At 42.8% G+C, this 16,715-nt stretch overlaps 1 protein-coding gene across 5 annotated transcripts in view; it reads right to left on the bottom strand.

Annotated features, from left to right (window-relative positions):
* The window catches only part of CTPS2 (CTP synthase 2), a 165,363-nt gene that overhangs the window by 139,486 nt on the left and 9,162 nt on the right, over positions 1 to 16,715 (bottom strand). For 3 of the 5 annotated variants that reach the window (XM_075914186.2, XM_075914179.2, XM_075914199.2), the window contains 3 exons: positions 13,541 to 13,746; positions 4,431 to 4,601; positions 2,641 to 2,741 (listed from right to left, as the gene is read on the bottom strand). In XM_075914186.2, the coding sequence (XP_075770301.2) occupies positions 2,641 to 2,741; positions 4,431 to 4,601; positions 13,541 to 13,706 (438 nt within the window). In that variant the 5' untranslated portion in view covers positions 13,707 to 13,746. Of the gene's footprint in view, positions 1 to 2,640; positions 2,742 to 4,430; positions 4,602 to 13,540; positions 13,747 to 14,999; positions 15,063 to 16,715 lie in introns of all 5 variants that reach the window. The other 2 variants (XM_075914146.2, XM_075914154.2) reach the window with 1 other exon arrangement.

Raw genomic sequence — 16,715 nt, 5'->3', positions numbered from 1 at the left:
TCGGTACACGGACCCTGGGGAGGTGCTCTAGAAACATTCCTAATAGGGAGGGGAGCCTCAGGGTGGACAGGGTGTGCATGCCCAATGATTTTAGGGTAGCATGGGTGTCTTTCAGGCCATGGAGCCTCTGGTCAGTTTGCTCAGAAAAGAGCGAGGGGCCTTCAAAAAGGAGGTCTTGTATGGTGTTCTGGAGCTCTAGGGGAACCTCAGAACCCTGTAGCCAGGAGCTGCGGTGTAAGACCACCCCGGAGGCCATTACTTGGGCAGCAGCATCCGCCACGTCTAGAGCCGCCTGGAGAGCCGCCCTGGAAATCGTTCTCCCCTCCTCGTGGAGAGCTTTGAATTCTGCACGGGAGTCTCGGGGAAGTAGGTCCATGAATTTGTCTATCGATGCCCAGGTGTTAAAAGCATGCCAGGACAAGAGGATCTGTTGGTTTGTAATGCGGTACTGGATACCACCGGGCGCGTAGACGTTTCAGCCTAGCAGGTCAGTTTTCTTAGCCTCCCTGTTCTTAGGGACAACGGCGGGTTGACCTTGTCTCTCTCTCTGATTCACAGCTTGTACCACAAGAGAGCCCGGTGGAGGGTGGGAAAAAAGATGCTCATTACCTTCCTGGGGAACAAAGTATCTCCGTTCAGCCCACTTATCCGTAGGGCGGATGGACGCGGGAGTCTGCCACAAGGCTATGGAGATCTTGGCCACAGTTTTGTTAATTGGGAGGGCCACTCTAGAGGGAGCATCCCTGTAGAGGATATCCACTGTGGGATCGGAGTCATAGGACACCCTTTCCGTCTGGACTCTCAAACTTTGGGCCAGACATTGGAGGAGGTCTTGGTGGGCCCTGGTGTCCATAGAGGCCATGGATGATCCAGGGTCTCCCAGAGCCTCATCAGGGGAGGAGGACGATGATCCCTTTTGAACTTCTCCGACAGATACCCCTGAAAGTGCCAGATCCTACTGCGTGCCAGTGGACAAGGGTGGGGGAGGTTGGCTCACCGGAGCCACACTCCCCGAAGGACCAGGACACTGCTGGCTGGGAGGCAGTGACTGGCCAGAGGTTGGCGATCTGACCAGTGGGGTCACCAAGGGAGGGGCCCGAGGACCTGATGTGACTGAAGCCAACCTGGAAGGAGGATTTCCCTGGGCTTGGTGATACGCTCAAGGAGTCCAAAATGGCCACTGGGCCAGAAGTTTAGGAGGCCACGATTGCTGGAGCACCGGTACCGGGACTGGTTGTGTCCACTGCTGCTGGTATTGACGAGGGGAACTATGGTGCCAGGAGCGGTGCTGCAAATGGGAGCGGTGTCGCAACTGGGACCAGGAGCCCCGAGAAGAGCAGGTGGATTCCGCCTCAGAGTTAGACGTGTACTCCAAGGCAGACCAGGGAGAAGCTGAAGCAGACACCTGCGGAGCGGTTACATGCCTGACCATAGATTCCGGCTTCCCACGGTGCCAAGACGACAGTGCAGACATCCGGTGCAGAGGTAGGTGCTGGAATGCTGTGAGCTGGTGCCAGGGTATAATACCGCGGTGTATCCGGTGCCACGTCCTGATGGGGCACTGCAGGTAGGGATGCACCGCTGGTCGGTGCCAGTGGAGCCAGGAGGGGAAGGCAGTGGGCCCACGTCTCCAGTGCCGTGGTCTCAGGCTGTTTGACAGCCGGTGCCAGGACGTCCCACGTTGCCTGGAAGGCATTAGAGTAGGGGGCAGTGAGGGGGAAGAGACTATGAGCACCCTTGCCGCTTCTAAGGCCTCCGGTGTGGAGGGTTCGAGAAAGTCCTCCAAGGGGCTCGGCTCCCTACGCTGGGAGGAAGGTCTGCCTGACCTGGAAGGTCTGGGCTCCAGACTGGCCGGCGCCACGTGCCCCATTGCAGGACGCATGGAGGGCGTGTGCCTAGCAGGGGACCATCCGCTGTTAGGCCTCCTCCTCTTCTGCGGTGCCAGAGACTGAGACCAGTGTCGAGGTCTCTTCAGTTCCAGTGAGGCACTGTGCAGAGGGGAGTCCCACACCGACACTGCCTCCATAAGGATGATCTTAAGACGCAATTCTCTCTCGTGTTTCATTCACGGCTTGAATGCTTTGCAAATTTTGCAGGCTTCAGTGAGGTGCGTCTCTCCCAAGCACTTTAAACACGAGGAATGAGGGTCGCCCTGGGGTATACGTTTGTGGCACTTTTTGCAGGACTTAAAGCCTTGCGGGCCAGGCATTTTCTGCCATGGGTACACGGCGCGCCACAGCAGGACACAGCAACAAAAACAACAAAGAACAACAAAAACATTTTTAACTTAACTACAAGTACTTAAGCTAACTGAAGAAACAGAGAACAATACAGAAGACAACTATCGCTAGACGAGCTGAGGGTTGTTCCAACGATCGTCACGGCGGTAAGAAGGAACTGAGTGGGTGAGGGGGCCAGCAGGGGTATATATGGGCCGATATACCAATGCCACTCCAGGAGGCTCCCCGCTGGCCCTAAGGGTACTGCTGAGGGAAAAACTTCCGACACCGCGTGCACACTGCACACACACACCTAATTGGAATGCACATGAGCAATCACTGGAAGAAGAAGCTCTATTTATTCATAACACATAACCAATCCCATGGATTACACCTGCAAGATGAGAAATGTTTTACTTGCCTCAATGACACATATTTGTGGTTCTTTCTTGTCACCGTCCACAGGAACCTTTGCCTGATTCATCACCCATTCTTGAACAGCATCAGTAATATGTGGAACAACTGCAAGGCAAAATGAGAAAAGAAAGCATTTCATAGTGTAGAACCTCATATTGCTCCCACTTAGAGGAAAAAAAACCTCAGTGCAATAATAGAGCTGGGGGAGATGAAAAAGGGCAACAGCAGACCCATAGCAAGTTACTCCTTTCTTTGAGTCTGCAGAAGTCCCTCCAGAAGACTGAAGTATGGCTACATCTTGGTGACAAAAAAGAAGGGTTGACTTAAGGCAGCAAAGAGCTGCTGCTCAATGTGGTATGCCCCCTCCAAAATCTGAATGGATGAGCATGCCACCACTTCGCAAATTTCAAAGGATGTTCCTGAATATTTATAGATGCAAACACTAGGGCTGTCAATTGACATGAGTTAACGCCTGCGATTAATGCAGTCCAGGATTAACCGTTAAATTTTTTAACGTGTTAATTTCAGGCATTAATCCTGTGCTGCACCTTTGAAGTGACATTGTAGCACTTCAAAGGGGCAGCACAGCACGGAGCCCAGGCTCAGCTGGGGACTCCCCAGCTGACCCCAGGCTCAACTGCCCCTTTGAAATGCACAGAGATGGAGTTTCAAAGGGGCAGACACCTCACAGCAGAGCTGGGGATCAGCTGTGTGGCGGCATCCTCTTAGAAATGCCGTCTCCACGTGTTTCAAAGGGGCAGTGGAGCCTTGGGTCAGCTGGGAACACCCCAGCTGACCCTGGGTTCTGGGGCAATGCCACGCTGGAGTCCTCCATCAGCGGGGAATCCCCAGCTGACCCCAGGCTCCATGGCTGCCCCTTTGAAACACCGCCTTGGGGTTTCAAAGCGGCAGCGCCACACAGCTGTGAGGTGCTGCCACTTTCAATTACCCCTCTCTTCCTCCTTTGCTGCTTCCATTATATATCTAAAGTCAGCAAAAGACGGGGGTGAATCGACTAGTCTTTTCCTACCGGGGATCAGCTGGGCACTCCTAATGTGCTGCTCCTTTGAGGCACCAGGGTGGCGTTTCCAAGAGGCAGTGCAACGCGGAGCCCGGGATCAGCTGGGCACTCCAGCTGATCATTGGCTCCGTGTTGTGCCGCCCCTTTGATACACCACTGTGGTGCTTCAAAGGGACAGCGCTGCATAGAGCCCTGGGGCAGCTGGGGACTCCAGCTGACCCCAGGCTCTGCCTTGCACTTCCCCATGGAAACGCTACCCCCACACTTCAAAGGGGCAGTGCTGCATGGAGCCTGGGGTCAGCTGGGGACTCTAGCTGATCCCAGGCTCCATGCAGTACTACCCCACTGAAACACTGCCATGGCATTTCAAAGGGGAAGAACACATGATTAATCGTGATTAAATTTTGTAATTGCTTGACAGCCCTAGCAAACACATATGCAAGTAATATTTGATTACTGGAATACAAATGGGAAGCAAACTCCGCATGGACTAACTAGAGGACAGAATAATGTGCTCAACTAGAAGACATGGCAGCTTCAGCACACTTTCCTACTGTATTCAAACGGTTCTTGACCTAAATTAAGCTATAATTTCAGTTGGCAATGTATCTGCAAAATTGTGATAAATACAGAAAAGTGTGTGAAGTGTGCACCCAATAATGCAAATATATCAATATCCCTCCGAGTGAATAAAAGTTACTTATGTAATTGTTCTAAATAGTCTTTATTCGACACTCAAAATATTTGCATGAATTTAAATGATATAAAAGCACCTTGAACTGTTTTTCCCAAGTAATCTCCATGTCTTTCTTTATTGATTACATGTTGATAAATCTTTCCAGTAGTGATGTTGTTATCTTTATATAGGTTAATGTCCAAGAATCTTTCATAATTTCCCAAATCTAAGTCAACTTCTCCACCATCATTTAGTACAAAAACTTCACCTGAAAAAGAAAATGAAAAAATAAAATATAAACTGCACTCAGTTTCCTCCTACATTAACACACAGGAAAGCAATGTAATGATTACAAATTACTAAATAAATGACGGAAATTTTGCAAACATAATAAATACATTTTAGTAAAGGTGCAGTATAAATAAGTACCATGAACTACAGCATGCTGTTTCAGTTATCTTGGGCTCACACTGGGGTAAAATTTGCATGAGTTACTTAATAAGTTTTGAACATTTTAACCCTAGTTTTGATTTATTTGTTTCATCATAAATACCTGGCTCATCCTACTCACAGCTAGAGGCCACGGAAGTCAGTGGACTGTTTCCATTGAAGCCATAGAACTTTGGATCAAGCCCAGTGATATTTTTCTACCTCTAAAATTGCCTCTTTTAAACAGTAACTTTTATCATTCGGTGAGGGAATCACACCTGTTGCCTCCAATATGGCTCCATATGAAATCTGATAGGAAAGTGCTTTGGCAGAACTGAAAAGTACCTGAGGAAAAGCCTAACTCTTACACATCAATGGCTGGATAATTTAATGGATTCATCTTGCAGAAACGAAGACAGAATCTTCTTAACATAATCTCTTAGGGTGTGCCTAGACTTTTAAAGTGGACTTTTGTCGATAAAACTATACCTGCGTCTACACTACCACTGAGTTCTGTCGACATAACGTCGACAGAACTCAGCAGTTTTGTCGACGCTGGTAAACCTCATTTTACGAGGCATAACACCTTCTGTCGACAGAGTTCTGTCGACAGAGTTCTGTCGACAGAAGGTGTTATTGCCTGTAGGGTTGCGTCTAGACTACAGGGTTTTGTCGACAAAGCAGCTTGCTTTGTCGACAGAATTGAATGTGTCTAGACGCTCTATGTCGACAGAAGTTTTGTCGACAGTATCTGTCGACAAAACTTCCGTCAACAAAACCCTGTAGTCTAGACGTACCCTTAGAATGTGTAAATACACAGTTGCAATGTAAAAATGTGCCCATCAGGATACGACAGCCTCTTGGAACAAATAATGAAAGAAAATGCACTGAATAGATGATTTACAATCTGATCTTGTGAGGTATTAAATTCCTCCAGTGAGCTATTAATTTGCCATTTAAGAGTCATAGGGAACTGAATATGTTCACCACTGTCAATAACAGACTCTTTGAAAATAAAGAATGAGGAAACTTTGGCTAATTGGGAACCATAAAAAGAGTAATCTGGGAACCCTGACCTGTAGGTTCAGCTAGCTACAATTACATTGCTGACAGTGTTTTGATCAGAGACCTATCCTTCTATGTCTGCCAGGAGGTTACTTGTAAGACTTAATTGATACAAAAGGCTACTCTGCAAACTCTGAGGAAGACTTGCAATCTGTTATACTGTACTAATGGGGAAAAACTGGCATATTTCCAGACTACACAGACTACTTTTTTAGAAGCTGACTCAATACCTATTCAAATCAGGGAGATTTTTTTCCATTGATCTCAATGAGCATTGGTTCAGACCTTTTAAAGAGAGCAAATGTTTTGGGGATTGAATAAGGTAGTCTATCATATGATCTAAAGCACTGAAATATGCCTTTCTGTCTCTTGTTAGATGACACTGAGACAAGGAAAAAGGACAAATTTATATATTTCAGTCATCTGAAAAAGTCTAAACATTTACTGGAACCACAATGCCATATATAAATTAACCTGGACACACATAAGATGGGAAACAAGAAGCTACATAACTGTTTTAATTCTATTTACATATAAATATATTTAGACATTGTTTTTTACATCCAGTTTTGAATTAATGGCCCATTTTCTTCACTAATGCAAGCTATGAGAAGTAAACCTGATGAATACTGACTCAAGGCTTAAGCGAATAATACAAGAAGTACAGCTAGGCAGCTCCACTGCATAGGCTAAGCTAAAATGTAGCCTACAAAATCTTAGCCCTGGATCAGGATATTTTTCCTTTTTATTTCTTTTATTTTTCCTTTTTAAATATACTTTTTTACTTCATAAGTTTTTAAAACCATAGGAGTTCATTTTATGTGGATGCTTTTTGTCACCTGTTTAATTCAAATATTAATGTGGTTTAAAATCTATATGGCAAGAGATTAGTCCATAAAATAATTGCTGATATTCTTTTAAAATTACTAATGAATAAAAAATCTAATAATAATTTCTATCTTAATAAATATGAGGGCAAAATTCTACCTTCAGTTAAATTGTACAACATCAGTGCAGGACACAGAATTACATGAACATAATCTAGTGCAAAATCTGGCCCTCTCATTTTAAAATTCACGTACTGAAAATTTACAACAGCTTCCAGTAATATGCTTCAGTAATGCAAACAGGCTTAATTAATGTTTGTAAAGCATTTTGAAGATTGTGAGTGCTATTATATTATTATTATCAGCAACAAGTAAAAAAATAGACAACTTTTATCTGATATGAGCCATTATATGATCTATTGTTAAAACAGTGGTATGTATTTAGGTATTTAGGCACACAATGAAATCTTTATTAAAATATACTAATCCGCATACAGCAAAGGAATTTTTATCATCACCTTTTGTAATAATTTTACTGAACTGCTTGTTATAGTTATAGCTTGTTATATCTGAAACAGGATTTTCTTTTTCTTTATAATGAATGAACATTTGTTTACTTACTTAGCTACTTTTTTATTTAAATGAATATCGCTAGTGAAAATTTCCAGTTAGTCACGTAACAAATAGCACAACTTGATATTTATGAGGTATAAGTTTTCTAGAATTATAGACTAGAAATGCTCACTAAGACTGCTTTAAAGCTAAAGTATAGACTAGCAATATTGTTACTGAATTACCTGAAAAATATCTTGTCAAATATAACATAAAACAAATAACTCCTAGGATATGTCTACACTACAGGCTTTTGCCGGTAGAGAGTATGCTAATGAAGTGCTCATTAGCATTTGTCATGCTGTAATTTGCATATTCTCTGCCGATTTTTTTGTGCAAGATGGACACGTCTACGCTGCTTGTTTTTGCGCAAAACCTCTTGTGCAAAAACCACAGCAAGAGAATATGCAAATGGCAGTGTGACAAATGCTAATGAGCGCTTCATTAGCATACTCTCTACCGGCAAAAGCCTGCAATGTAGACATAGCCTTAGAGTCTTTTGCTTTTCACCCATGAAGATAGCTAAGAGTATCACCAATTTACAAATGAGACACAATTTCTCAAAATTAGCCAAAAATGTGCATCTAAACAAGTGATTTGAATTTCAGAGATGAACAAATAGGGACTTAGATCCAAATTAACGTGAGGTACTCATATTTGAAACGTATTCAAAAACAATTTACTTATAGCCTATAGGTATTGGTAGGTAAGACATAGGCATAAATTAAGGCAGTAATGCAATGTGCCTAAAGCCTCAAGGCCTGCAAGACAATAGCTTAGCTCAGCAATTTTCAAAGAAGGGAAAGGTGGCCATATGCAGCCACAAGTGGATTTTTTTGTGGCCATGACAACCTCCAAAGCATGGGTTGAGATTGGAAGAGAAAAAGCAGCGTCCCCTCCTTGCAGCATTCAGATGCTGCTCCTGAATAGCTGTTACCGAGGGCAATGAGATGCACTGCCTTGGTGTCTGCACTAGTGCCACCACCAGGGCTCAGCCCACTGCACCACACAGCCTCCTCATAGGTGCCAAACAGCACCTCTGGAGACATGTGAGACTGGTGTACACAGCGCTGGAGGTGGCTCTTGTCAGTGGAGGCAGCTGCGGTATTAGGTCACTGGAGCACTCCTTTGTAACCTACCTGGCCCAGGCAGGGGCAGTCTAGGACTCCATAAGTGGCCAGTGAGTTCCCAACTCACAGTCCCCAGATCAGGTTCTCACTGAAGAGCCAGGGCAGGCAGAAACAGAGAGATTAGTCAGCACTTCCCCTGCCTGGGGCCACAACTGACTGTTTACATGTGCTATAGTTATTGCAGTAGCTCAGGGCTGCCTCTAGGCTTGGCAGCTTCCTGACAGGGTGAAGGGCTCCCATTCCATGACACACTCTGAGCACAAAAACAGAAGTGAAGGCTGGGTGCACTGAAGGGGGAGCTCTACTTCCTACTGCCTTCCTACTACATAAATAAATGACAATGGTTTGGAGATGGACGTGTGCATATTTATTTGTTTTTCCTAAAGTTAAATATTTTCATAATACCAGCAAGAATTGATGGCCATACTCTGAGACCACCAAAAATATACTGTGAGACACCCACCCTCCCTGGCTTAGCTAAACCACCCTAGGCCTAAGGTGCAAAAGTGAATCAGGAGTAACCCTAGATCATAAGGTATCACAAGACAGAATGGTGTAATAAGCAAATATGATTAAACCATTGGCAGGTAATCACAAGATGTCCATTTGCACTGGGGCTTTAGATATTTTAAGGAGCATCAGGAGATATCCTTCCACAAGAATGCCATAGTCACTAACTGACGAATTTGCTATGTTCAAAGGCCTAGTAACTTATGGAAGAAAAGAAATACAGATAAAAAAGGGCTGAGACTCCAACTGAATATGCATTAGGCACAGTGGGAATCAGCTTAACACACAAAAGCTGCACTGCAGCCTGTGTTCCTTGCCAGAGGCCAAGATGATGACTGCTGGTAAAGATTACAATGAGGATGATGAGGATGATTTTGGGTTGTTTGTCAAGAGACAGTGTAAGCATACGGGATGCTCAGACATTCATTTTATATTATTTTTATCCTCTTTGTTGGGTTTGAAGTGTTTGTGATATTGTTAATAGTGCTAATAAAAATGCAACAAAAGTAGAAGGCCTTTCTGAAGTGTGCATTTCTTTGCTGTGCTCAGCAGGGTTCTCATCATTGTGATAATTCTCATGCTTCTGGGTCTGATCATGAGCCAGGGCCCTCCCAACCCAGAGAACATTACTGGGATTTGTAATAGATCAGTATGATTAATACACAATCATTAGATCAGGCAACATACTTAAAGTCACTCAGTAAGACAATAGCAAAGCTAGGAACATAATCCAGTTCTCCTTAAGTCCCAGTCCTGTTCCTATCTATTGGACTAGGCTGCTTCTTGCATCAATGTCTCAGCTGTACCTTTTCAAGTATTGCTCTGGTACTCCATAAGTCATATCTCCCTCTGGCTTAAAAAGCAACAGTTCAGTTCTTCAAAGAACCTGCATTCTAGACTTTGAAAGTGACAGGATCCAGTTCTGAATTTGATTCCTGTGGTGAATAAACTCCTTCTTATTTTAAATAGATACCAGAGTACCCTTTAACTTTAAGAACAGCTGGAAATATTTTAGCAATCAATTAGATTTTCTCCAGTTCTCCACTATACTAACCACCCAAAAGACATTCACACCACAGGCTATAACTTCTGAAGCTGTCAGTCTGACAAGAATGGAAGTGGTAAAGGTCTGTCTTATCGTGAAACTGAGAAAGGGTCTGTATAGTTAAGACTATAAATGAGTTTTCTATTATAAACCCAATTTTGACCTTCACCTCTATCTTTCTCAGAAAGACTCCTTTCTGTCTGAAATTTATTACATATGGCCTCCTGCCAGAGAACATTTTAGCAAACTCTTTGAAAATTAGCTCTTGGAAAGGTCTATCATCTTTTTAAAAATGTTGTAATTCAAATATAGGTTGGCCAAGTAACATTACATTTATTCATAGTATCAGAGAAGTTATAGATAAAAAAGCCTGTTAGATCACCAAGCCCATTTTCCAGGCAATGAAATAGTGTGATTTTCAGTATTTTCTGGAAGTCTAGTTATTTCATTCCAGAGTTTATACGGATCAACCAAGATACTCAAAACTGCACTGGATGCATGAGCGACAGCCCTCTCTGTGTGAGAGCATGCACACCGGTAGCAAATATTTTAATAATTTCCAACAGCTAATGAAGTCCTCAAAAGCTGATGTGTCTGAAAACTCAATTAGCTCTTGGAAAACTTTACAATTTTTACAAAAGTCCTACATAGTCTGACCCTGAAGAGGTTACAGGTCTTGTAGGAGCTAGTGCAATTCTTGAGGAAGATTTTTCAAAGGCTCAAATGAGAGTTAAGTTCCCAATTCTTATTGGTCATCAGTGGGAGTTGGGCATCTAACTGCCCTTTGAAAATGTTTTCCTTTTATGCATTGGCTGATTCAGGGGACAGATGCAGTCACTGATGAACCTGACTCCTCGTAGAATCTCTTTTCCCCTCTGCTGCCACAGAGACCATCAGGACCATGGTCAGCTGCACAAGCCCTGCAGCTGGAGGCATGCCTCCCAGCCTGGGTTGACAGAAACATGTCTGCTCCACTTAAGCTAGCATTCTAAAAGTAGCAGTGTGACTATTGCAACTCAATTGATGGCACAGGCTAGCCACCCAAGTATGCAAAAGTGGGGACCATGTGGGCTTCTATTCAAATGCCTTGTACTTGTCACTGCCCATGTCACAATGTTCATGCTGCTAGTTTTAGTCCGTTAGCTCAAGCAGAGCTAATGTTTGTCTGTATAACCAGGCTGAGAGGCAAATTCCCCGCTGCAGTGTCAACATACCCAGTGATGCTTGTGCAGCTGACCATGATTCTAATGGAGAGTTCTACCATTCTCCTCTGACACCCTCCATGCCCCTTTTAGGCCTGAGGTCTCTTTGGTGGGCTACATTTGGTTTGTTGTGGGGTAATTTGGAGCACTGCTCCTTCTTCACTTTGGGAGTAAGGTGGACTTTATCCCTTTTCATCATAGATTTCCCTTTTACCAGGTGCTGGTCAGGAATGGAGTTCAAGTGTCTTTTCCAGCCTCAGATCTCTTTCTCAAATATAGAGCCCATCTCTTCTGACACAAAAATCTTTGTACACACACCCTTCAATGCCCTTCATTTTAGGAGCAAAGAGGAACAACTGAGGATCAACTTTATACTTCTGGGCTCTATTTATTCTCCCAAAGCAAAGGAGCACTGGCCTGCAAAAGAGGAAAATCCTGCAGTGATGGCACTTACGTGGTGTGACAGCTCGGGGGTCCGGACGGTGTGGCACACTCCGTGGCGGCTCCTCCTCTGCACCCTGATCAGGGCACTCTAGTCCCGGCTCGCTGCACTCCAGGGTGGCACAGACCGTCCTGCCCCCCAGGATGCGGTCCAGTGCCTCGAAGTAGGGGCAGGTGTCTGCCTCTGCTGAGGAACTGCCCCGAGTGGCCCTGGCATACCCCTGCCGCAGCTCTTTCATTTTCAGGCGTGCACCTGTGGCCTTTCTGGCCATGGTGGCAGCTATGCGGCCGTAGACGTCTGCGTTCCTCCATCTAGTGCAGAGATTATGGACATTGGGGGCCTTCCCCAAAACCTCAATGAGGTCCATGATCTCCACACTAGTCCAAGACACCTGGCTGGCTCCTGGGTGTTGGGGGACTGGGTGGAGGATTGTTCAAATAGCCTCCAATTTGTTGACAGACACTTGGTACTGAGGTGCTGAGAACAAAATGAATGGTCTCACAAAGTCAGGCTGGACTGTTCAGGAGAGTGTTGGAAGGCAAGTCTGTTAGTCCTAAAATAGTAAAGGCCCTTTTTCCTAAAAGCTGAAAAAGTATTACCTCAGGCCTAAGACTTTTAAAAAGCTCCCCCTTTGGTGAAAGAGGGGGAGGAGAGACAAGGCTAGGGTCAGTAGGGAGAGAGGTTTCTCCATGTTGAGAGACTGTTCTACTCCCTACAAGGGAAACTACCAAATCTGAGGGACAGTATAGGGGAAGGATTAATACCCCAGGAGGACCAATAAAAGGAAAATCCCCCCAATATCTCCAAAGAGTGGGGTGGCAGGAAAAGGTATTCTCCTCTATTTTGTGTTGATGATTTTGTCTCTTTTGTCTCAAACCTGCCCCAAGACCTACCTTGAAAATATTTATAAACACAGAGTGGGAAGACAAACTATATCCAGAATGGGGCTGATTTACTCCACGCCCCACCACTGTCAAAGAAGGAAGTGCTAAGCTCAGTGAGTCAGAGAAGGTACTTTGGCACAGGGGTCAAATTTTGACCTGTTACACATGTGTAATCCCACTGATTTTGATTTCACATTGTAGCTACTATCTCACCTATGTTAAAGAGTCCTTATCACCTCCGTGATATGATGCCTCTGGCAGAGCAGCCTAAAATTCCATTGGCCACTTTTTGTCACTATACTGCATTATGAAAACATAGCTAACTGAGTTTATGGCATCACCGCTTTCCAGGTGGTTCTCTCCCTCTAAATATGTGTTCAGATTTGTTTCTTGGATTGTACAATAGTTTGTATTTCCAAGCAGATTCTTATATTGTTGTTTCCAAACTCTTTAGATCCTTTTATGTTATTTCTCTGTTTCTGCAGATGTTTGCACCCCTTTCAAATTAAGTAAAATCTGAATTGAATTAATTTTTGTTTAACCTTACCATGTATCATTCACTACTGATGCCAATAAATAAAATCTCATTTAGCAGTAATATTTCCAGCAGTCCATAGCTACGTATCCCCATTTTGTGTGTCATTTCATTTTGTTATCTAGCTTTCACTCTGGGTGATAGCGTTCATAAGAAAATGAATATGAATTAGTTTTGCAAACAAAATTTTTGGAGAGCACTTTATCAAATGCCTTACCTATCAAGTTGAGACAAAGATCGGGCAAAGTGAATATCAAGGAAAAATTCCCAACAGTGCAGTCTATTAGATTGTGGAATAATTTACCAGCAAAAGCGGTAGAATCCCTTTCACCTGAGTTATATAAAATAAATGGCAATGCACTTGAAAGTATTAGTAAGAAGCAATACTGCACTGTCACATAGATGAATAAGATGGCATTATAGTAAAGATCTATAATTTTTTAAAAACATTATAAATTTAAATCCTGTTTATGAAAATAAAACTTAATTTAATTTATGCATGCAGAAAGAAACAGCATCACCCTACCATGCTCATATGGTGAGAAGGTTCCAGCATCTATGTTAATATAAGGATCAATTTTGATTGCAGTGACTCGTAGACCACATGATTTCAATATGGTGCCAATGCTGCTTGCAATGATTCCTTTGCCAATGCCAGATATGACACCACCGGTGACCAGGATGTACTTCATTGGGAAATGAGTAGAAGCACATAGGTCTCTAGCTGGAAATCTAACAGTGACAAAAAGCACATTTGGTAAATGTACATTTATCCATAGAAACCACACTAAATCAGCATGCAGAAAAGGAAAGACAAAATGAGCTCCAGAAACCAACTTATCAAAATTAAATATAGTCAGTCACCAGTTTGGACTTTAAATATTATTAAATGTAAAGTGTTTTAATCCCTTCATATATATTCTGCTACCTTTAGTGCAAGGATTTTTCATTTCAATAACATTAACCACAATAAATTTTACCTTTGTCTGACAGTTCTAACTTTAGAGGAAGACACTGAACCTTTGCAGGACTGACTAAACCAAAGTGCATATGATTGATATTTAAATGCACATATTACAATATATTCACAAATTACACTAAAAATCTGTTATATCTATTATATCAAATTATATGTATTACATTTATTATTATTATTGTTTTTAATGCAATACTATTTTGTTTCCAGCCCAGGGGAGCAGTGGGAAGTGGGGTAGCATGGGCCACCATTTCCCACAGTCCCCTTGGCTGGAAACAGTGAACTAATGTCAGTGGGAGCCACAAGGCTCCATGGCTACAAAATCTATACAGTAACTAAATAAAGTGGCTTGGGCCCACTAGCAGCTTTCCCAAAGAAGACTCATGGAACGCTTTGAGAAACACTGTTCTAAGCTATAAAATAATACAGGCTTCAAGAACTTATTACAGCGAAAAGTTGAAGACTAATGTATTTGTAATATTTACAAATTAAACACCAAAAAGTCCAAAGACATTGGGGTGCGTCTAGACTGGCAAGATTTTGTGCAAAAGCAGTAGCTTTTGCACAAAATCTTGCCGCCTGTCTACACTGGCCGTGAGTATTTGCGCAAGAACACTGACTTTGTACTATACAAAATCAGTGGTTCTTGCGCAAATACTCCAACGCTCCCGCTCAGGGATAAGCCCTCTTGCGCAAGTATTCTTGCGCAAGAGGGCCAGTGTAGACAGCCAAGTTAATTTCTTGCGCAAGAAAGCCCGATGGCTAAAATGGCCATCGGAGCTTTCTTGCACAAGAGAGCATCTATACTGGCACGGATGCTTTTGTGCAAAAGCAAATCTTTTGCGCAAAGGCACATGCCAGTATAGACGCGCTCTTGCGCAAATACTTTTAATGGAAAAACTTTTCCGTTAAAAGTATTTGCGCAAAATCATGCCAGTCTAGACGCAGCCTTGGATGTGAGATAGTGATCAAAAATATGCAAGAAGCTAAAATAGCTTCAGAAATCTACCTTCTTCCATGTACAGCAGTAAGCAGTGCAGACCTTCCCAACATTACAATGCCACAAATAAGCCTGCAAAACAGACAGTAGGCACTAATGTTTATCCAAATCCAAGATACAAACTGTTTAAAAGACAGTGAGATGCCTTTTCAGAATGGTTCCCATGAATGACAGAGATGTACAGTGCTTGTTAACACAATTCAGAGTTTTGCATCTAATTATTCATACACTGTTCTTACCACTTAAGAGACGTCTCTACGAGAAGAGAATGTGTGGTGTGAGTTAATTCACAAGAAAAAGCTATACAGTCTGCCCACATTGTGCAGATTAAGGAAATACTAAGCAGTAAAGAAATTCTCTAGTAGAGAAAGACTAACAACAAATTGCGCTATAAAAATATCTAATAATTACACCATGGTTTAAAATACCAGATACCTTCTAACCACAGGCTGATACAAAAATGAAGTGGGAAGTCCACTGACAAAGTTTACCACTCTGTACTAGAACTACCTTGATAAGATATGTAACTCACATTTTAAGCCCCACCTTCACTACTGGAAAGAACGAGGGTGGTAAGTGATGTTCCATAGATTTGTTAATTGTGGATTTTGATAAATTCAAAGCCCTCTCCCAGCATCCTCCTCTGGCTGAGGAATGGGAAGAAAAGCATGCTGTCACTTCACCAACCCAGACTCTCACGTGGTTAGTGTCAAGCCTCCTCATTCCCTGGCCTTCCTGTTGTGAGAGAGTCTGCTATTCTAAACAATTCCCATACTGTCTGACTGTATCAGGGGATTAAAACCTTCACAGGAGTAGCCGAGTTAGTTTGTACAGGATAAACTTAAAAAACAACAAATGGTCTGGTAGCACTTTAAAGACTAACAAAACATGTAGATGGCACCATGAGCTTTCGTTGGCACAGCCCACTTCTTCAGATGACTGGAGTGTTGGATGTCCAGAACCAAATTTAAACAGGGGAAAAGGGAAGCGGGGAGAGAGAAAAAATGAGAGGGGGGGACAAAGAGACAGTGGGTATATAAATATCAAACGGAAAACCAATCAAAGGGAAAACTAGTAGGTAACAATCAAAACTAACAGTCTATAAACACGTAAAAACTGGATAGTTAAAAGAAGCAGATAAGGAACATTAGTGAGCATTTAGAGGGGAAGGAGTTTAAATTCTGCTGCAATCTCCCTCTGCTAGCTTAAATATGAAGAACCTCAACCAAGGCACATGAAAAGTGCAGGAACCCTTTGGTCCTTTCTAAACTTGCAGTCAAATTGTTTTCAGTGCCAATTTCCTAATGTAGAGGTCTCAGGAATGATTTTGCCAACAGCTAACTGGTAACACTGCAATGTAGAGAAGTCCTGGGTTCAAGAACAATCTAATAACTACATGCTAACATCCCTACTGAGAATAGTTGCAAAAGTTGTATAAAATGGTTATGAACCATAGAAGGGAAGCAGGGTGGATACAAATCAATCGTTTTTTTTTTAAATATAAAATGGATTTTTATTTAAATCAAATGTTTTTATTTTTTTAAATTGTCAAAATATTAAAGTTCTCTTTTAAAAATACGTTACAATTAAATCTCATCACAAACATGCTACACCTACACTTTTAGTCTCATTCTTCAAGACTCTCTCTCTGTGCCTTTTAGGATAAGAATGATTTGACAAGTACATTCCCAGGTTGTTTGTTGTATTGGATATTGATAGAAAAAA

Source organism: Pelodiscus sinensis, chromosome 1, assembly GCF_052426305.1.
Source record: "Pelodiscus sinensis isolate ZL-2025 chromosome 1, ASM5242630v1, whole genome shotgun sequence".
NCBI classification, from domain to species: Eukaryota; Metazoa; Chordata; order Testudines; family Trionychidae; genus Pelodiscus; species Pelodiscus sinensis.
This window is presented reverse-complemented; position numbering and strand designations above follow the sequence as displayed.